Source organism: Prionailurus bengalensis, chromosome C1 (genome assembly GCF_016509475.1).
Source record: "Prionailurus bengalensis isolate Pbe53 chromosome C1, Fcat_Pben_1.1_paternal_pri, whole genome shotgun sequence".
Taxonomy (NCBI): domain Eukaryota; kingdom Metazoa; phylum Chordata; class Mammalia; order Carnivora; family Felidae; genus Prionailurus; species Prionailurus bengalensis.
In genome coordinates, this window is record NC_057345.1 from 79,253,084 (window position 1) to 79,274,438 (window position 21,355).

Here is a 21,355-nt window from a genome sequence, read left to right on the forward strand (position 1 = left end):
CTCTGAACCTGGTTTTGTTAAATTACATTAATGCACTTTTGTACCTGTGCATTTACATAGGAAAATGATATGCTTTTTTTTTTAGTAGTCATTATTGCCTCTGTCATGTATAAAGGATTAGAATACTTTTGGCTAAAGAGGCCAAAGTTAAACTAGTAAATGGGAATTTCATAGGAAGGCATAGCACATTTATAGATGGAAGAATTTTCTAATTATTAGCATTTATGTAATTGAAATGACTGCCTCTGAGCTATTGAATTACTACTGAGGATGTTAAATCTGTGACTTGTTGACCCCTTGAGAGAGACATTGGGGAGAGCTTACACCAAAATGTTCTTCAGAATTGATGTTCTATGATTAGGCTTTGCTACACCTAATAAATACACCTGTTGGTGTAATATCTTTATGCGTTTTGGGACTGTATCTACTTTTTTAAATTCAAAACTCTTCTCAACTAAAAGTGTTAAGGGCATGGAAGAGGAATTTATGAGAGACTACTTTATAATAGAATTCAAAGAAAGTGAAACTTGAAAGGTAGCTGATAGAGGCCATAGCAAGACAGACTTAAATTCAATTATTTTATTACTTAGGAGAAGCAAAGGTATGGAAGGTGTGGCTACTGAATGGTGTGGATAGACTAAATATTTATTAGCCAAATCCTGAGATTATGGGCTGAGGGAATCCCTTTTGAAATATGAGCAAAGTGAGTTTGGGCCCAAGAGGTACTTTTTCAGAGAGGAAAAAATAGATATTAATTTGTCCTTGTATTTTACTCCTGTTATATAATGAGACAAAAATATAAAATGATTTTTAAATTATTTTGACAAAGTTACAAAGGTACCCAGGTGGCTACTAAAGGGGAGCTAGGTTGTATGTAAGCGTAACTCAGAGACAAGCATGCACACTTTCAGTTTGTCACTTGGGACTCCCGTCGGCAGCAGGATACTGGCAGGCTATGGATCTGCCCTAGTGTAAAAAAGTTCTGTATTCCTAAAATAAGTCACTTTGTACAGGATATTCTCAGATTTCATCATAATTAGGAATGATTGCAAAGCAGATACACCGAAAAACCTTTCAACGTCTAGGAAAAAAAAAGTTCGAAAATCTTCTACACAAGGAGCTCCCGATAAGGAATTTGGGACTGTACAAGCATCGCCAAGCAAAATTTAATCCTGACATCCAGGGTTTACTCGCTGAAGGAAATTCGAACAGCAGGCTTCAAGTGAAGATAGAAGAAACGTGTCTTATCTAAGGTAATGAAAGGAAATTGGCAAGGCAAGATGTAGAGATCACTGTCGCATTTTTCAGGGGAAAAAAAAAACACACCCACGCACGGTGCAGACTGGACACGACGCTCTTCTTTATGAGAGGAACACTTAAGACAGCCGACGACCAGGAGCGCAGCGATCACTATTGTGTTAGCGCCGGCGGCGGAAGGACTTAGCCCCACTGCTACGTTAAAGAGTCCTTCTTTGTTCAGCTTCGGCCAGGGACGCAGGGCGCGGTGTTCTTCCGCGCTCACCGCACAGTCCCCGCCCCCTCGCAGCCCTGGAGAGCTGCCATTCGGCACCAGAGTCGCTCCGCGCTCCCAGAATGCACCGGCAGTCCGCGGGAAACCAAAATGGCGAAGGGCTGTAGCGAAGTGGTCTGTGTTTGAGGCCGGTGTAAGAAGGCTCACTCTTCTCAACCCTCGTCCCCAGGACCTCGGTTTGTGCGTGTGCATGTGCGGGGTGCCCGGTGGGGCGGGTGCCCAGTAAGTACTTGGACTCGCAGGGGAAGCGCCCAGGGGGACGTGATTGGTTGTTTTTTCCTGTATGAAGCGGTTGGCACCACTGAAGTGACCGAATGAGGTGAGAGACCTTGGCCTGGGAACCAGGCTCTTCCGGAGGAGGTGGGGGCGGGGGGAAAAGGAAGAAAGGAAGCAAGTATAAAAGGGAAAGATGGAGGATCGAGGTGGGGGTGGGATCTCTAGTGTGTATATGTGGGTCCCTTGCGTTTATGTATACGTTGAAAAGAATGGATAGAATGGAGTGTTCAGTTGGGTGTTGGAGAAAATAGGGAGCGAACAAGGCATTGGGGAAGTCGGTTGGAGGACCAAGATGAGACGTTGAGACGGGGAAGCTGTGTTTGGAGGGGAAGGAAGGAACCTGGGGGCGGGAGACGGTTGGAGGGGCAGGATGAACCTGGTGATGAGGGGGTGGGGAACCGAGGGGAGGAGCCGTTAGGAAATGCGGACTGAGGGAGACGTGGGGAGCTGAATGAAGGGGCTGCCTGGGACCTTAGGGGGCGCAAAGGGAAGTAGCAGCTTGGAACCAGAGGGTGGTGGAATTGTATGGAATTGGAGTAAGGGGCTAGAGTAAGAAGAGCAGGATGGAGTAACGAGGATAAGGAATTAAGTGGAGGCTGGAAGCAAACCCTGAAAGCTTTAAAGGGGACAAGTAGGAGGGAAAGTGTGAGATGGGGGAAAGACACCTTATATTTGGAGCACACAATAAATTCTAACTCCTATCCCTGCTCGGAGGTAGATATGTATTATTCATGTTTACAACTGAGGTAATACGGTTCAAGGGATTTTAACTAATTTGCCAAGATTTCTTAACATATTTTGGTAGTGCCAGAACTCTTAACTCTGAGTGTGTGTTTTACAATCTGGTGCCTTTGGTTGCTAGAATTTTTCTTTGGAAGCAACTAGAGGGAACAGATGGATTTATCGGGGTGATTTGACGAACAGAGAGAGGGTTCGTGAACAATGGGGAAGGGGATATGGTATGTTATTCTGTGCTTTGAAACATTTAACTTTGGTTAAAGATAGAACCACTTACAAATTCAGATATGCAGACCTAGGTAGGCCTGTGTATAATGTAAGAAAGCTCCATGTGAGGTCAGTACAGAACTAGAAATATGTAATTAGTGCTTGATTTAATTTGACTCCAGATGCTCCGGTAGTAGTAACTTTCTCCTTCATATTGATTCCATGTGACTCTTCTGTATACCTTGCCTACAGGCTGGTTTCAGTTTCCAGGTTTTCATTCTGTCTTGAGAATTCCTTTTGGGAGGGGAGCAGTGGATTGCAAAGACTGAATTTAAAAGAATTTTATGAGGATAAAATAAAATGTACTTGCATTCTTAAGTGACCTTTTCAAAAGCTTGAAAATGCTTTACACGGAGCCATTTTGACTAAGAGCTTTAGGTGCCCAGTAGTCTTGGCAAGGAAAGAGTTGATTTTGATTTTAAATTTCTTAAAAAAAAGTATTCTGTTCTTGATATTTAGAATGTTATTCACACTCCAACCATTTGCAGTGATAGCTTGAGAAGGAATACAAAGTGAAATTTTGTTTTTGTGTTTTTAGGTCCTAAATATAAAAACATTCCAACTCACATTTTAAGTTTGCTCACCACTTTTTTGTAAAGTACTAAAAATATTCTCAAATATTTGAATTAAGAGTGCACCTGTTTCCTGATACTGCATATTCATGTTAATGGGCATTAACGGAAATCTATACCTAATCAGGATGAAATGTGTACACATTTGTAGAACGAGAAGTACAGAAATCATTTAGTTAAACTTCTTTTCTGGATGAAACAAAATATATTTAATAATCCTTTTAATTATGATGTTTGCCTCAAAGCTCAGTTTGGAAGGGAATTTTATTCTGTGTATTTTGCTATGGATCATAAATTCTTTGATGTCATTGATTATACCTTTCATTAGATCCTTGACTGGAAGGGTAATTTGCTTTATTCGTATTTCAGCATAATCTTTATATCTGACTTTAGGAAACTGGCAGTATAGTAATAATCTATTTTAACAGATGGGGAAATTTGCCTCTGAGGAGTTGTCATGGCCAACATCTGTAGCTGGGTGGTTCTGAAAGTGAAATTTAACTGCTGTTTTAGTGTAAACTTCCATGAATGATATTCTTTGGTTGATCTTTTTATGCTTTGTTTTCCTTGTTTTTCAGGATTTGGTTATTGCAGTAAAATGCAGTACAACAACCTTAAGTTGGAATGTGGAAGTTTCCCTGTGGATATTTTTTACGTATTAGTGTAGTGCTGTTCAATAGAACTTTCTCCACTGATGGCAGTGATCTATATCTGCTCTATCCACTATGGTAGCCAATAGCCACGTGTAGATGTTGAACACTAGAAATATAACTGGTGTGACGGAATACTGAATTTATAATTTAATTCATTAAAACTAAGTTTTAAATGGCTGTATGTAGCTAGTGGCTGCTGTACTGGATAGCATAGTATTAGGAGTTACTACACCCATTTATTAGGAATTGTCTCATGTATTAACCATGAAAACCACAGGAACTCAAGAGTAAGGAACTGTTTTGAAACTTAGGATTGAAATTCTCTTTGTACATTTTTAAGATGAAGTACTTTTCATTTTTGTCTCACATGGAGTCTTCGGTCCTATCTGCAAAAGAATGAAGAAGGTAGCAACTTCTCGATTCTATTTCCTTTGTCAAACAAAGGAAATAAAAATACAGTGTACTTTATTTTTTAAAAACTTTTTATACATCAGTTAAAGTTTTTTATTAAGGAAAATTTGGAAACATACAAAGTGAACAGAATACTATAACAAACTTTTTTGTATCCATGCTTGTTTCATCTATACTTCTATGCACACTCCACTCCATAATTATTTTAAGAAGCTTTTTAAAGGTGAAATTTACATATATTAACTGTATACTTTCTAAGTAGTAGCTTTATTGAGTTGTGCATATATTGTATTTATATGTATGTAATTCACATGTACCCTTTTAAGGTACAATTAACTGATTTTTCAGTATATTCATAGAGTTGTGCAGCCATCACCATTGTCTAATTTCAGAACATTTTCACCAGCCCTGAAAGGAAATGTGTAACCATAAGTAGTCACTTTCCATTATTCCCTCCTACTACCCCTGGCAACCACTAATCTATTTTCTGTGTTTATATTTTGCCTGTCCTGGACATTGCACATTAACAGAATCATATAATATGTGGCCTTTTTATGTCTGGCTTCTTTCACTTAACACAGTGTTTTCGGCTACAGCCATGTTGCAGCATGTATTAGTACTTCATTCCTTTTTATGGCCAAAATATATTTCATTGTATGGATATATATTCATTTTGTTAATACATCCATCAATTGATGGACATTTGGGTTGTTTCTACTTTTTGGCTGTAGTGCTGCTACACAGTGCTGCTTTGAATGTTCATTTACAGGTTTTGTGTGGACATGTTTCCATTTGTCTTGGATACAAATCCAGGGGTGGAATCGCTGGGTCACGTGACACTTCCGTGTTTAACATTTTGAGAAATTGTCAAGCTGTTTTCCAAAGACCCTGCCTATACCCTTTTACAGTTTTACCAACAACTATGAGGGTTCCAGTTTCTCTACATCCTTATCAATACTTGTCTGTCTCTTTGCTTCTAACCATCCTGGTGTGTGTGCAGTGGTACCTCATTGTGGTTTTGGTATGCATTACCCTGATGACTAATGATGTTGAGCATCTTTTCCATGTAGTAATTGGCCTTTTGTACACCTTTGGAGAACTGTTGATTAAGGTCCTTTGCCCATTTAAAAAATTGGATTATTTATGTTTTCACTACTGAATTCTAAGTGTTCTTTTTGTGTTTTGGTGATAAGTCCCTTTTTGGGTGTGTGATTTGCAATTATTTTCTCCTTTTCTTTGAGTTATTCTTTCACTTGATGGTGTACTTTGAAGCACAAAAGTCTTTAGTTTTGATGAAATCTAATTTATCCCTTTTTCTTGTTTTGCTTGTGCTTTTGATGTCATATCTAAGAAAATACTGCCTAATGCCAGTACAGTTTTGACAAATGGATATACCTGTGTAACCTATACCCTTATCAGGGTACAGAATATTTCTTTTTTCCCAGAAATCTCACATGTAGTCTTTTTTAGCTATTTTCTGCCCCAACAATTTCTGATTTTTTTTCACTTTAGATTTATTTTGTCTAGAACTTTATATAAATGGAATCATTAAGTGTTCATGTCAGGGGGCGCCTGAGTGGCTCAGTTGGTTGAGTGTCTGACTCTTGATTTGAGCTCAGGTCCTTATCCCAGGGTTGTGGGATCAAGCTCTGTGATGGGCTCTGCACTGAGTGTGGCACCTGCTTATGATTTTCTCTCTCTCTCTCTCTCTCTTTTTCTTTCTCTCCCTCCCCTTTCCTGCCCCTCCCCCCTCATGTTTGTTCTCTTAAAAAAAATTAAAATTAAAAAGAAGTATGCATGTCAGTTAAAAATTTTTTTAAAATTTTGCTTCATAAAGCTAGAACTGGGGTCGTACCTTGAAAATTCCATTCTGCAAGGGATATTGTTATAGTAGTAGCCTAAAAATCTTGTGTTGTAACAATCCTGACCACCAGTACTTTGTGAGATAAAGTTTCTTTTCATGGCTTCCAAAGATATTTCTGGTATTTCGAATGGATAAAATTGAGTAAGGGCTTAATGATTATATACTTCCAAATAATGCCTAAGATCAGGAATTTAAAAATTAGGGGAACAGGGCAATGCGAGGGATCCTTGTGATGATGGAAATACTAGTGTCTTGACCGATTTGATGTTAATATTTTGGTTCTGATATTCTGAGATTTTTTTTTTAATGTTTATTTGTGAGAGAGAGAGAGAGAGACAGAGTGTGAGTGGGGGAGGAGGAGATAGAGAGTGAGACATAGAATCCGGAGCAGGCTTCAGGCTTTGAGCTGTCAGCACAGAGCCTGATGCGGGGCTCGAACTCACTGCGAGGTCATGATGTGAGCCGAAGTCGGACGCTTACCGACTGAGCCACCCAGGCGCCCCTGGTATTCTGAGATTTGTAAAGATGCTATTGTTTGGGCAAACTGGGTATAAGTTACACGGAATGTATTTTTTCTCACAGCTGTGTGTCAATTTACAGTTATCTCAAACTAAAAAAGTTAAGTTAAAAATAAGGGGAAAAAATTGGAACAGGACGTGCATCGCAAGAATGGGTTGAATTTGTTTGGTTTCAGTCAGCCAGGTGATGAAAACAATCCAAATACGAGTTTTGGTTTTTCTCCATCCTTGCTAGTAAAGTTTATATTTCAGAAAAAACTCTCAAGAACTTTTTTGGTTGTGCTGGGGGATTGGTGAAATGGGAAGACAGTAGTCTAGTGGAGAGAGTACTGAATATATACTCAGAAGATAAGGATATACTTTTTTTTTTTTTTTTTTTAAAGTAGGCTTCACACCCAGCACGGAGCCCAATATGGGGCTTCAACTCATGACCCTGAGATTAAGACCTGAGTTGAGATCAAGGTCGCTTAACTGAGTGAGCCACTCGGGCGCCCCAGGATATGCTTTTAATCTGGTAACTCTGCAGCAGCTTTAGTTTTTTTTTTTTTTTTTTTTTTTTTTTACCTATTAAATGGAGATGTTACTTGCCCGTATTGCTCACAGGATTGCTGCAGGGTTAAGCAGGAAAATAAAGAAGAAAATACTTAATAAACTCTAGGTATAATATAATTGTATAATATTTATTTGAAAATAATTTTGCAGGAGAGTTGTTTGTTACTTAGAACAAGAGACCCGCCCACCTATGATGAATCTATGCACTGAAAACACCCTGGGATGTTTGATGAATTGCTGATCTGTCCTAATAGTTCTAATTGATGTTTGATAAGTACCAGAATTGACCTGTAGAGCTGAAAAACCCAAACCCAAACCAGCCAAACCAGTTTCTTAGAACTCATACCCTAGAGATTCCAAACTCCAGGTTCAGGGTGGGTTTTGTATATTTTTGTGTTTAAAAAAATTTTTTTCTTGATTTTGTTTTGTAGCCAGGGTTAAGAAATGCTAAATTTTGTTCTAGGGTCAAGATTAGAAATTTACCAGTTCTTGCTAAGACATCACTAAGAGCTGTACAAAGGGAAGACTAGTTAATAATAGGCATATTTTTCATACTTGAAATGAAAAAGAGAAATATTTTAGTACTGTTTTCATCACACTCTTAAGATATTTTAAATTGGTGGCTAATAAAGTAGTTAGTGGAACTTTGTAGTCTGGGGAACTTGTGGACTGTTACAGGTTGTATAAAATTGCAATTTAGGCTGGAAAACAGTATGGAGGTTCCTCAAAAAACTAAAAAAGAACTACCCTACGACCCAGCAATTGCACTACTAGGCATTTATCCAAGGGATACAGGTGTGCTGTCTCAAAGGGACACATGCACCTGCATGTTTATAGCAGCACTATCAACAATAGCCAAAGTATGGAAAGAGCCCAAATGTCCATCGATGGATGAATGGATAAAGATGTTGTATATGTATATATAATGGAGTATTACTTGGCAATCAAAAAGAATGAAATCTTGCCATTTGCGATTATGTGGATGGAACTGGAGGGTATTATGCCAAGTGAAATTAGTCAGAGAAAGACAAAAATCATATGACTTCACTCATGAGGACTTTAAGAGACAAAACAGATGAACGTAAGGGAAGGGAAACAAAAATAATATAAAAACAGGGAGGGGGACAAAACAGAAGAGACTCAAATATGGAGAACAAACAGGGTTACTGGAGGGGTTGTGGGAGGGGATGAGCTAAATGGGTAAGGGGCACTAAGGAATCTACTTCTGAAATCATTGTTGCACTATATGCTAACTAATTTGGATGTTAATTAAAATAAAATAAAATAAAATAAAATAAAAAATTGCATTTAGGTGTTGTGAGAGAAAAATTCTCTGTTCAGGGAAGTGTTTAAAGAGAGGCTAGATGATCATTTTAGGGATGTTATAAAGAGGGATTTTTTTCATTATCTTGAAAGTAGATGACTTTTCAGGTGCTTTATAAAACTAAAATAAGGATTCTAGATTGTAATTAAAGTTAATGGGCAGTGTTTTTCCCTTAGGTTAATGATGAGAATTGTTAGGGAGGATGGAATCCTTCTCACAGTTGAGTTTCTTCTGAGTTTCCCTTTTTCTATTTTTCTCTAAGTTTCACAATCTTTTCCACTTTTGACAGTTGTCTAAATCTGTCTTTTAGATTTTTGTTTCTCAAAAACAGGCTGAAGAATATGAAGCTATTTTAGTTTTAGTTTTAGTTTTAAGAGTTTTATTGCTGCTCGTTAGAGAGGAGCAAACAAAAGTGGCTATTTGCAAATATTAAAAAATGTTTAGGGGCTGCCTGAGTGGCTTAGTCAGTGAAGCATCTGACATGGGTTCAGGTCATGTTGTGGTTCGTGAGTTAGAGTGGAGCCCCGTGTTGGGCTCTCTAGATCCTCTGTCTCCCTCTCTCTGCCCCTCCCCTGCTCTCTCAAGCTCGCCTCTCTTTCTCAAAAATAAATAAACTTAAAAAATGTTTAGGTTTGTCTTACAGTATGTCCTGGTGCAGTGATTCTCAAACTTTCTGGACTCAGGACCCCTTTACATTCTTAACTATTGAGGATCCCAAGAACTTTTATGTGGGTTATCTCTCTCAATATTTACTGTATTAGAAATTGAAACTGAGAAAATATAAAAACAAGAATACACATGTTCACATACCTTTAGTCTTTAGAGTGAAATCATCAGATATTATTTAGTTTCTAGAAAATCCCACTCTAAACTTATGGGGAGAATGAGGGTGAAAAAAGCAAATAAAATTTCTTAATATTATTTTAAAACTAGCTTGACCTTGTAGACTTTGTAGATTCCCAGGGACCATACCTTTAGATTGCTACTGTAGTCTACTGTTTCTTTAGGGAGTTAGGATTGTTTCATGCATTACATGATGTTTAGCATTCCTGGCCTCTTCTTAAGCAGATTTTTTGTCTCTTCATAGAAAAAATTTGTGTCTCTCAGACATGAACTGCTTCCAGTTCTATCTTCACATCTACCAACTTAATTATAAATGAATCTGTCTTCACATCAGATGACACTGACATCACTTTTGAGAAAAGTTTCAACTTACTAGGCTCCCATTCACAGCTTTATCAATAAGATGTATTTTTTTATATACATACACTCTGTAGAAAATTTAAATATTAAAATTTGAAAGGTAATCTATGTCACCCAGACAGCTACCAAAAATGCCTGTTTAATTGTCTTCTTTCTTTTTTTAAAATTTATTTTGAGAGAGAGAGAACATACATGCACACATATGTGCACACACACACAAGCGGGGGAAGGGCAGAGAGAGAGGAGAGCGAGAATCCCAAGCAGACTTTCTGCTGTCAGTGTGAGGTTTGAACTCACAAACTGAACTGTGAGATCATGACTTGAACCAAAATCAAGAGTTGAGTACTTAACCACCTGAACCACCAGGCACCTCTCATTATCTTATTTCTAATGGTAGTTTTAATTTATGTTAAACACTTGAAAATTTCCTTTAATAATGCATGTATTTGACTAAAAATACCGAAGAATACAGAAGGGGAATGGCTTAAAAGGAACAGCTAGACTTCAGGCCTCCTGAGTCCTGCTTTGAGAAAGAGTCATTACTTTAATTTTTTAAAAAATTTTATTTGTTTATTTTGAGAGAGAGGGACAGAGTGTGAGTGGTGGAGAGGTAGAGAGTGAGGAAGAGAGAAAATCCCAAGCAGGCTCCATGCTATCAGTGTGGAGCCCGACTTGGGGCTCAATCCCACAAATGGCAAGATCCAAGCTCTGAGCTGAAATCAAGAGTAGGTGCCTAACCGACTGAGCACCCAGGCACCTGTACTTTAATTTTTAAGTGTTATGTTCCTTTGTTCTGGTCATTACCTCTATAATATTAAATCATACCTTTACACCACTGTTATTCATTTTAGACATCTTGCCGTGTAAAGGCTTTCTTGCTGTGATAAAGATTCTGTTAAATATGCCCTATATCTCTTTTCCCCTTTCCAATTTTTGGCTTTTCTGTTGGTTACTTTTATAACTTTAAACTTAGGGTTTTTTTCTTATTCCATCAACTCTAGATTTTATTTCTCCCCTTTATAAGGTGAGTATTAAAGTCCCTGCCTTTGCCTTCATTTCTCTTCCTCCTTCTATCTCTCAATTTTTGTCATCTGTACTTTGCTTGTATATTTTAAAATTTGATAACTTTTAATATTCTGTTCTTTTTTTTTTTTTTTTTAACATTTTGAGAGACAGTGGTGGAAGGGCAGAGAGGGAGACAGAATCTGAAGCAGGCTCCCTGTTGCCAGCACAGAGCCCGATGCAAGGCTTGAACTAAAAAACTGTGAGATCATGACCTGAGCCAAAATCAAGAGTTGGATGCTTTACTGAGCCACCCAGGTGCCCCTTAAAATTCTTAACTGTAATTTTCCATGCTTTGTTTATAGGTTGTTTCTAAAGGTTGAAAATTAATAAATAGCTTTTTTATTATTTTGACCAAGTTAATATTATTCTCCAAGTAGTATATTACAGAGCCAGATAGTACCATGATTGCAGTTGCTTTCTTGTAATACTTTATCTCTGCTTTTGTCTCGTCTATACATTTTTCTACTGTCTTATACTGTCTAGTTTTGTTAAATCCTTCTTTTCCCTCAAACATCTCTCTCTGGGAGTCTTCTTTCTCCTTTTAATCCAGATTGGTTGCTCTCTAGGTCTTTTCCATAGCTGTCATCTAGGACTTCCCTATGTTAATCTCTTGTGTTGGATACACTATTTCCTGCATCCCATGTTTTTTACTTTCTTAGAGAGTACTTCGTCATTTTGCTAGAGCCAAACCCTCAAGTTTTGGCTTGACATCTTAAAACTTATTTTAAATGCTTTCCTTTTTAAAAATTTAATTTGGTTGGTATAGGATTCTAGTTTGCATGAAGTGTTTCACAATTTTGAGGCATTACTCCATTGTCTTCTAGAATCCAGTGTTGCTTTTAAGAAGTCATAGAATTATAAGTCTGGTGTTTTTTTTTTAATGTTTGTTATTTTTGAGGGGGGTGCAGAGAGAGGGAGACAGAGGATCTAAAGCAGGTTCTGTGCTGTCAACGCAAAGCCCATTGTGGGGCTTGAACTCTTGAACTGTGAGATCATGACCCTAGCTGAAGTCAGATGCTTAACCGGCTGAGCCACCCAGGTGCTCCATAAGTCTGATTTTTTGTAGGTAACTTGAATTTTCTCTTTGGAAGCTTGTGCTCTTCTGTTTTTTAGTGTTATGCAATTTCCTGTGAATTTAAGGTTTTTAAAAATCAATATTTTGGAAATATAGTTGTTTTGAAGATTCCTATTTCCTTTTGGCCTTGGGAAGTTTTCTTTTATTATTATTAATTAAAAGTAATTTTTCCTCACACCTTTTGCAATGGCTGTTATCAAAGACAAGAAATAACAAATGTTGGCGAGGGTGTGGGGGGAAAGGGAACCTTTGTGTACCGTTGATGGAAAACCATGGAAAACAGTATGGAGTTCCTCAAAAAATTAAACATAGAACTACCAAATGATCCAGCAATTCCACTTCTGGGTATTTATTTAAAGAAACGGAAAACACTTAACTCAAAAAAATATGTGCATCCACATGTTCATTACAGCATTTTTTGCAATACCCAACATAGGGAAACAACCTAGTTGTTCACTGATGGGTCAGTGGATAAAGAAATATAAGTGTACAGAGTATACTTATAAGTGTATACTGTATACTGTATATAAGTATACAGAGTATACTTATAAGAGTATACTGTATAAGTGTACAGAGCAATATTATTTAGCCATAAAAAAGAATGAAATCTTACCATTTGCAGTAACATGGATGGATCTTGAAAGCATCATGCTAGGTGAAGTAAGTCGGACAGAGCAACAAATACTGTATGATCTCACATGTGGAATCTACTAAAACTGCCGCAACAAAACCAAAGAGAACTAATGCCCTGTTAAGTTGTTGTTATTAATGGAGATTTTTAGGAGGTTGGGGCCAAAGTGGAAAAAAAGATTGAGAAGTACTTGTTTATAAATTCCAGCCATTACAGATAAAGCCCTTTATGGTCTGTTTCTCGACGACCTCATCCTTCAGGAATAATGAGAAATAATTAATTGTGATTGGAGTATTGAGGAGTGAGAATGAGATTGTATGAGAGAGGTTAGCTTGTGAAAGCATTTCATATTTTGAAGGGTTTTAGATTATATTCTTGACCTATATATTTCCTAACTTAAGTAATTTTGTTGCCAACATTATTCCTTGCCATATTGGGTTATTATCATCTCTGTTATTTATTTTTTTAATATGTGTTAACTTTTTAAAAATTTTTTTTTCAATGTTTTTTATTTATTTTTGGGACAGAGAGAGACAGCATGAACGGGGGAGGGGCAGAGAGAGAGGGAGACACAGAATCGGAAGCAGGCTCCAGGCTCTAAGCCATCAGCCCAGAGCCTGACGCGGGGCTCGAACTCACGAACCGTGAGATCGTGACCTGGCTGAAGTCGGATGCTTAACTGACTGCGCCACCCAGGCGCCCCAAATATGTGTTAACTTTAATGCACTTAGCTTCATTCTAAGCAGTAACCCATCAGTTTAGGGTTGAATATATTCTTAATATTTACATTAAAATAATTACATAAAATGAAAAAGATTTCCTGCCAAGGTACTCATTACAGCTTTATGGGAAACACTATATCATATCAAATATAGATGCCATCAGTTGCAAGATATACTATTTGTTGTATTACTAAGAAATAAAGAACCCTGCTAATTAGAGTGGAACACTACTTACCATGTAAAGTTTTTATTTTATGCCACTTGTAAGGCAGCTTTTTAATATGTCATTCTTATAAAAAGGGAACATAAGAAGGAAAGTATAATTGAAATACATTGGGTTAAGGTATTCTTAAGATGACTTCTTGTTAAAAAAGTCTTCTTTTGAGTCACTAAAAAAAAAGTTTATTGAGGTATTTCATATGCCATTATAATTCACCCTTTTAAGGTATACAATTTAATGATTACTCCCCCCCCCCGAATATGTAATTATCACTACTGTCTAATTTTAGAACATTTTTTTTACCCCCTAAGAAATTTCATACCACTTAGCATTCATTCCCCATTTCCCCCTTCTCTCCCTCCAGTCCCTGGCAACCACTACTTCCTGGTTATATTTTGCCAGTCCTGGACATTTCGCACAAACAGAATCATATAATATGTGGCCTTTTGTGTCTGGCTTCTTTCACTTAACACAATGTTTTCATCTATATCCATGTTGCAGCATGTATCAGTATTTCATTCTTTTTTCATGGCCAAAATATATTTCATTGTATGGACATATATTCATTTTGTTAATCCATCCATCAGTTGATGGACATTTGGGTTGTTTCTACTTTTTGGCTGTTATAAATAGTGCTGCTTTGAATGTTCATTTACAGGGTTTGTGTGGACATGTGTTTCCATTTGTTTTGGATACAAATCTAGGAGTGGAATCGCTGGTCACATGACACCTCCGTGTTTAACATTTTGAGAAATTGCCAGATTTTTTCAAAGAGCCTGCCTGCACCCTTTTACAGTTTCACCAACAACTACGAGGGTTCTAGTTTTTCTACATCCTTACCAATACTTGTCTGTCTCTTTGCTTATAACCATCCTAGGGTATGCAGTGGTACCTCATTGTGGTTTTGATATTCATCACCCTGATGACTAATGATGTTGAGCATCTTTTCCATGTAGTAATTGGCCTTTTGTACACCTTCTTTGGAGAACTGTTGATTAAGGTCTTTGCCTATTTAAAAGATTGGATTATTGGGGCTCCTGGGTGGCTCAGTTGGTTGAGTGTTGGACCAGCTCAGGTCATGATCTCATGATACATGAGTTCGAGCCCCACATTGGGCTCTCCGCTGTCAACACAGATCCTGCTTCCAATCCTCTGTCCCCCTTTCATCATCTCTCTCTCAAAAAATAAAAAAAAATTGGACTATTTATGTTTTCATTATTGAGTTGTAAGCGTTCTTTATGTGTCATGGTGATAAGTCCCTTTTTGGGTGTGTTATTTGCAATTTCTCCTGCTCTTTTAGGTTGTTCTTTCACTTGATGATGTCCTTTGAAACACAAATATCTTTAATTCTGATGAAGTCTTATATATCTCTTTTTCTTGTTTTGCTTGTGCCTTTTATGTCATACTTAAGAAAATGTTGCCTAATACAGAGTGACAGATTTACTCCTGTGTATTTTTCTTTTTTTTCTTTTTTTTCTTTTTTTTTTTTTTTTACTCCTGTGTATTTTTCTAAGAATTATATAGTTTTAGCTCTTATATTTAGTTTGTGGTCCATTTCATTTTTTGTATGTGAGGTAGGTGTCCAGCTTCATTTTTTATTTTTTTAAAATGTGAATACCAATTTCTCTGAACCATTTGTTAAAAAGACTTTTCTTTCCTATTGAACTGTTTTGACAGTCTTTTTAAAGGTCAGTTGAACATAAATGTAAGGATTTGTTTCCGGATTTTCAGTTTTATTCCTTTTATGTGTCCTTTACACCTGCATCATGTCTTGATTACTGTTACTTTGTATTAACTTTTGAAACAGGGAAGTCTGAGTCCTTTGGTTTTCTTCTTTTTTAAGGTTATTTGTGTATTCTGTGTTTCTTGTTTTTCTATATGAATTTTAGGAGCAATCTGTCAGTTTTTGCAAAAAAAAAAAAAAAGGCAGCTGTGATTTTGACAGATACTATAATGAATCTATAGATTGATTTGGGAAATTTTGCCATCTTAACAATGTTTAACATCCAGAAACCTGAGACGTTTTTCCAATTACATAGGTTGTATTTAATTGCTTACTCTTTGTTACGTAATTTTCATTGTACAATGTTTACTTTTTTTGTTGTTGTTAAATTCATTCCTAAGTATTTTGTTCTTTTTTGGTGATATTGCAAATGAATTTTTTTCTTAATTTTATTTTCAGATTATTCATTGGTAGTATTTAGAAATGCAGTTGATTGTCGTATATTAATTTGTATTCTGCAGCTTTGCTGGTTTCTTCTAGTAGAGTTTTGCGTGTGTGTGGATTCTGAATCACTTTTTCAGTTTTGTAGCACAGTTTCCTCATGGTGTCAATTTTGTGTCATCGTGAGTATTGGTGACAGTATTTCTTGACCTAATCTATGTGGGAATTAAAGTAATTGTATAAAAATTGGTGCTGGGCTCTATTGCAGATTTATAGTTAACTACAGCAGGTCTACCCTCGATTCTCACTGTGGGAAACCAGATGAACATGTCTCATTTACTGTGTACCTCACTTTCTCTTGACAATCATTTGGTTTCTGTAGGAATAAACATTTTTTTTTTAAAATTTTTACTTATTTTTGAGAGAGAGCACAAGTGGGGGAGGGGCAGAGGGGGACAGAAGGTCTGAAGCAGGTTCTTTGCTGACAGCAGTGAGCCCAACGTGGTGCTTGAACTCCCAAACCTCAAGATCATGACCTGAGGCGAAGTCAGATGCTCAACCGACTGAGCCACCCAGGTACCCCATGGTTTCTGTAGGAATAAAAGATGCCTCAGTCTTGTCTTGTCTTTTCTTTTCTTTTCTTTTCCTTTCTCTTTTCTTTTCGAAAAAGAGGGGAAGTTTTTATTTTTTAATTTTTTTAGGGTTTATTCATCCTTGAGAGACAGAGACGGAGCATGAGTGGGGAAGGGGAAGAGAGAGGGAGACACAGAATCTGAGGCAGGCTCCAGGCTCCAAGCTGTCAGCACAGAGCCCGACGCAGGGCTTGAACTCATGAACGGTGAGATCATGACCTGAGCTGAAGTCGGACGCTCAGCTGACTGAGCTACCCAGGCGCCCCCTCAGTAGTTTCTTAAATATTTCCTCCCATTGGCTCCAGCACCCATTTTCTAAATTTTGATGCTGGTGCTTTTAGTGTAGTAATGAGTACTTTGCTCCTGCTGCTTGGCCAGTTGGTGCTTTTAAGATACCACCAATTATAATACAGATCTACATTTCATAGAGTTAAAAATGTGAAAATTATCCTTTAGTTAATGACTTGTCTAAGTAGTAGGACCAACCAATTGGAGCTATTTAAGCAAAGGCGTGGTTAAAACACATTTTCCATAGTGCAAACTGAAAGTGCATTATTTAAAGGATGTGGTCAGTGGCAAGAACATCAGTTAGGAGACTATATGGTAATAGTGCAGGCAAGAGCTGATAATGATCTGAAATAAGGCAGTGGAGATGTTTGAGAGGTAATCTTTAAGATATAATTAGCAGGAATTGGTGAGTATTTGGAAGGTCAGGGAAAAGGGAGGAATCAAGGATTACATTTCTGGATTAAGAGCTGGTCAGACAGTAATGGCATTAATTTAGTAGTGGCATTAACTAGAAAAAGGGAAGGAATTTGAAGAAAATGTCAGTTTTGTTAAGTTAAAGGTGCTGGGGGAATCCAGATTGAGATGTTTAGTGGGCAGTTGGCTATCAGGGTCTGAAGCTTGTGAAATAGGATGGGGCTGGAGATTTAGAAATTGTTAACATATAAAAATTAGCTGAACATTAGGAGAACATGACTGTTTAAGACAAGCAGAACATGTAGGACAAGAGGAGGGATCCCTAGACAACTCCAACATTTAGAGGGTTGGCAGAGGAAGAGTCAGTACGGAAACATCAGAGAGTTGGGAGAAGTAATTACAGGTGAATAGCTATCACAGAAACCAGAGGAAGTGAATTTCGAGTAAAAGGTCATGACCATTAGTTATGCCCCTCCCCTGCTCATGCTCTGAGCAGATTGGGTACAGTGAATACTAAAACTAGAGTATTGTCTTTATTTGGTCATTTGGAAGGTCTTTGATGCAGTTGTTAACACTAATCAGGATAGTCAACTTGTAATGGATTTAATGGAATGTGCTTTTTTAAGTTTATTGGTGAAAGGATGAGAAAAATTAAATAATTTGTAAGAACCGTTGTTTTTGTTTTTAATTTGATTTTGGTTATGGCAGGTTTGCATCAAGGAAAGTTAAGATTTAAAATTAAAGAAAAAAAAAATAAAGGAAAGGAGATACAGTAATTGATAATGTGAGATTGTTGAAGTGAGATTTCTCTCCAGTACTGGAAAGAAGAGGCATGTCTTCTTCACAGGAGCAAATTAGGTACATGCTTTTGTGGATAGGTTTTAGGGGAAGCAGGAGTGGGGAGAAAGATGAGGAATTTCATGTTTCTATAGCTTCTGTCTTTTCTGAAATGAGACCCTACCTTGTGAGTGAAGAAGTTGAGTGCCCCAATAGATCTTCCACCAAGTTTGTCTTTCTGAAGGTTTGTATATAACAAAAGTGATTGATTTTTTTTAAGAAAACGTTTTATCATGCATATCATAACTTTGCATGTATGTCTAGGTATTAACACTTAAGCTTTTTGAAAATTTTGTGTCTACTTTCTCCTGATTTCAAGTTCCCAGAGACCAGGAGATTAGGTCTTAATCATTTTGAACTTCCAGCTCTTTGAGGAGTGACTGATGTGTACAACTTTACTATTCCTGGAGAGGTTTTGTTTTGTTTTGTTTTAGAATGAGTTTTCTAGGGGCACCTGGGTGGCTCAGTCGGTTAAGCATCCAACCAGCTCAGGTCATGATCTTGCATTTGTGAGTTTGAGCCCCCGCGTTGGGTTCTTTGCTGACCGCTCAGAGCCTGGAGCTTGCTTCTAAATCTGTGACTCCCTCTCTCTCTGCCCCTCTACTGCTCATACTCTGTCTCTTAAAAAATAAATGTTAAAAAAATATTTTTAGAATGAGTTTTCTAATACTAAGATGCTTTAAACATATAGAAACAAAATACATCAATTTTCACTGTGAAGAGAGTGTGTCATTTCCTCCTGTCCTCAACATTAAGATTCCTTTATGAGTGGTTGAATGCCTTTATTGACTGAAGACATTTTTTTTTTTTTTTTAATGTTTGTTTGAGAGAGACAGAGCATGAGCAGGGGAGGGGCAGAGAGAGAGAAAGACACAGAATCTGAAGCAAGCTCCAGGCTCTGAGCTGTCAGCACAGAGCCCAATGACAGGGCTAGAACTCAAAAACTGGGAGATCATGACCTGAGCCACGCAGGCGCCCCTGACGGCTTTTTGATAGCAAGTCACAAATTCTCCATTAGAAAGATAGTGTTTTATGTACCTCTGGTTAAGAGCGCTTACCTAATAGAAGCAATCAGCAAAACTGAAATGCAACCTTTGGAATGGGAGAAGATAATTTGCAAATGACTTATAAAGGGGTAGTATCCAAAATCTATAAAGAACTTACCAGACTCAACACCCAAAAAGAAATAATCCAGTTAAGAAATGGGTAGAAGACATGAATAGACATTTTTCCAAAGAAGACATCCAGATGACTAACAGACACATGAAAAGATGCTCAACATCATTCATCATCAGGGAAATAAAAATAAAGATCAAAACCACAATAAGACATCACCTCACACCTGTCAGAATGGCTAAAATAAACAACACAGGAAACAACAGGTGTTGGCGAGGATGTGGAGAAAGAGGAACCCTCTTGCACTGCTGGGAATGGAAACTGGTGCAGCCACTCAGGAAAACAGTGTGGAGGTTCCTCAAGTTATAAAAAGAGCTACTCTATGATCCAGCAGTTGAACTACTAGGTATTTGCCCAGGGGATTCAAAAATACTGATTTGAAGGGCACAAATACCCCAATCTTTATAGCAGCATTCTCAACAATAGTCAAATAAAGGAAACAGTCCAAATGTCCGCTGACTGATGAATGGATAAAGAAGATGTGGTACATATATACAATAGAATGTTACTCAGCTATCAAAAAGAATGAAATCTTGGGATACCTGGGTGGTTTATTTGGTTAAGCGTCTGACTCTTGATTTTGGCTCAGGTCATATTTGGTGAGATTGAGCCTTGAGTTGGGCTCTGTACTGACAGCTTGCAACCTGGTTGTGATTCTCTCTCCCCTTCGTCTCTGACCCTCCTCCATTCTCCCTCTCTATCAATAGAAATAAATAAACAAACATAAAATGAATTCTTGCCATTTGCAACAACATGAATGGAGCTAGAATATATTATGTTAAGCAAAGCAAGTTGGAGAAAGACAAATAACATGATTTCAGTCATGTGGAATTTAAGAAACAAAATAGATGAATGTGGGAGAAAAAAAAGAGGCAAACTGTAAAACAGACTCTTAACTATGGAGAACAAACTGAGAGTTCCTGAAGGGGAGGTGGGTTTGGGGGATGGGCCAAATGCGTGCTAGGTATTGAGGAGGGCATTGTAATGAGCACTGGGTGTTATATGTAAATGATGAATCACTAAATTCTACTCCTGAAACTAATATTACACTCTGTGTTAATTATTTAGAATTTAAAGGAAAACTTGAAACAAAACAAAAAAGCACTTACCCAGTACTGAAAATACATTCATACTAAATTTCAAAACAATTTCATAGTATAGTTTTGGATCCTGACAGCATTATCTCTTAATCATAAGTTAAAATCAATAATAGATATCAATTGGTTACCCATCTTGAAGAAAATATTGGTACTATATGTTATGGAGAATTCATTTTCTTATTCAACAAGTATTACGGAGGACCTCCTATGTGGGACATAGTCTTAGATGCTAGAAATACATTGTTGAATAACATAGCCATTTATACTGCCCTTGTATGTGGTATTTTGGAGGAATCACACACCCACAACGCAAAACAAGTAAACACAGCATCACCTGTATAGTGTTTTTGCTAGAATTGTTTAATCTGACTTTAATCATGAGGAAACAATAAGGCAGATTCAGAATGTGTAGCATGTACCATTCAGCTTGGAAGTCAAGACGGTTGACTTCAAAAAATATCCTTTTAAAACAAGGATACAGTTGAGATTAAAGGAGACAGAAGGAACATGACAAATGCAGTGTGTGAATTATGAAAGGATTCTAGATTTTGAAAAACTTTGAAGAACATTTTTGTTTCAAATAGAGAATTTGGACTATATATTATTAGGCACTAATATTAATGTTAAATTTGCTTGGTATGATAATAATCTTGTGGCTGTACAGGAGAAAGTTTATTTTTCTGAGTGGGTATGTGCTGATACTTACAGGTGGAGTGCCATGATGTCTGTATCTTTCAAATGGATCAGCAAGAAATGTGTGCATGGGGGAGGGGGAGAGAGAATTGTGAAACACTAATTGGTGAATCTAGGTGAAGAGTATGTTGACAGTTCTTTTCTTTTTTAGGTTTATTTACTTGTTTTGGTGGGGGGAGGGGCAGAGAGAAGGGAAGAGAGAATCCCCAGCAGGCTCTGCACTGTCAGCACGGAGCCCAGTGCAGGGATCGAACTCATGAACCTTGAGATTGTGACCTGAGCCAACGTCAGATGCTTAACCAGCTGAGGCACCCACATGGTTATTTCTTTTAATTATATTTGGAAATTTTCAAAATTAAGAATGGGTAACAAAGGTTATAAGTGCTTTAAAGAACAAAAGTTCTGTCAGAGAATACTGTAAAGTGCAGC

General features: G+C 37.4%; 1 protein-coding gene across 3 annotated transcripts in view; it reads left to right on the forward strand.

Annotated features, from left to right (window-relative positions):
• The first annotated feature begins 1,584 nt into the window (after nt 1-1,584).
• The window catches only part of MTF2 (metal response element binding transcription factor 2), a 77,838-nt gene continuing 58,067 nt past the window's right edge, over nt 1,585-21,355 (forward strand). Inside the window, exon 1 of one of the 3 annotated variants that reach the window (XM_043575581.1) lies at nt 1,585-1,850. In XM_043575581.1, the coding sequence (XP_043431516.1) occupies nt 1,846-1,850 (5 nt within the window). In that variant the 5' untranslated portion in view covers nt 1,585-1,845. The remainder of the gene's footprint in view (nt 1,851-21,355) is intronic. The other 2 variants (XR_006296659.1, XM_043575578.1) reach the window with 2 other exon arrangements.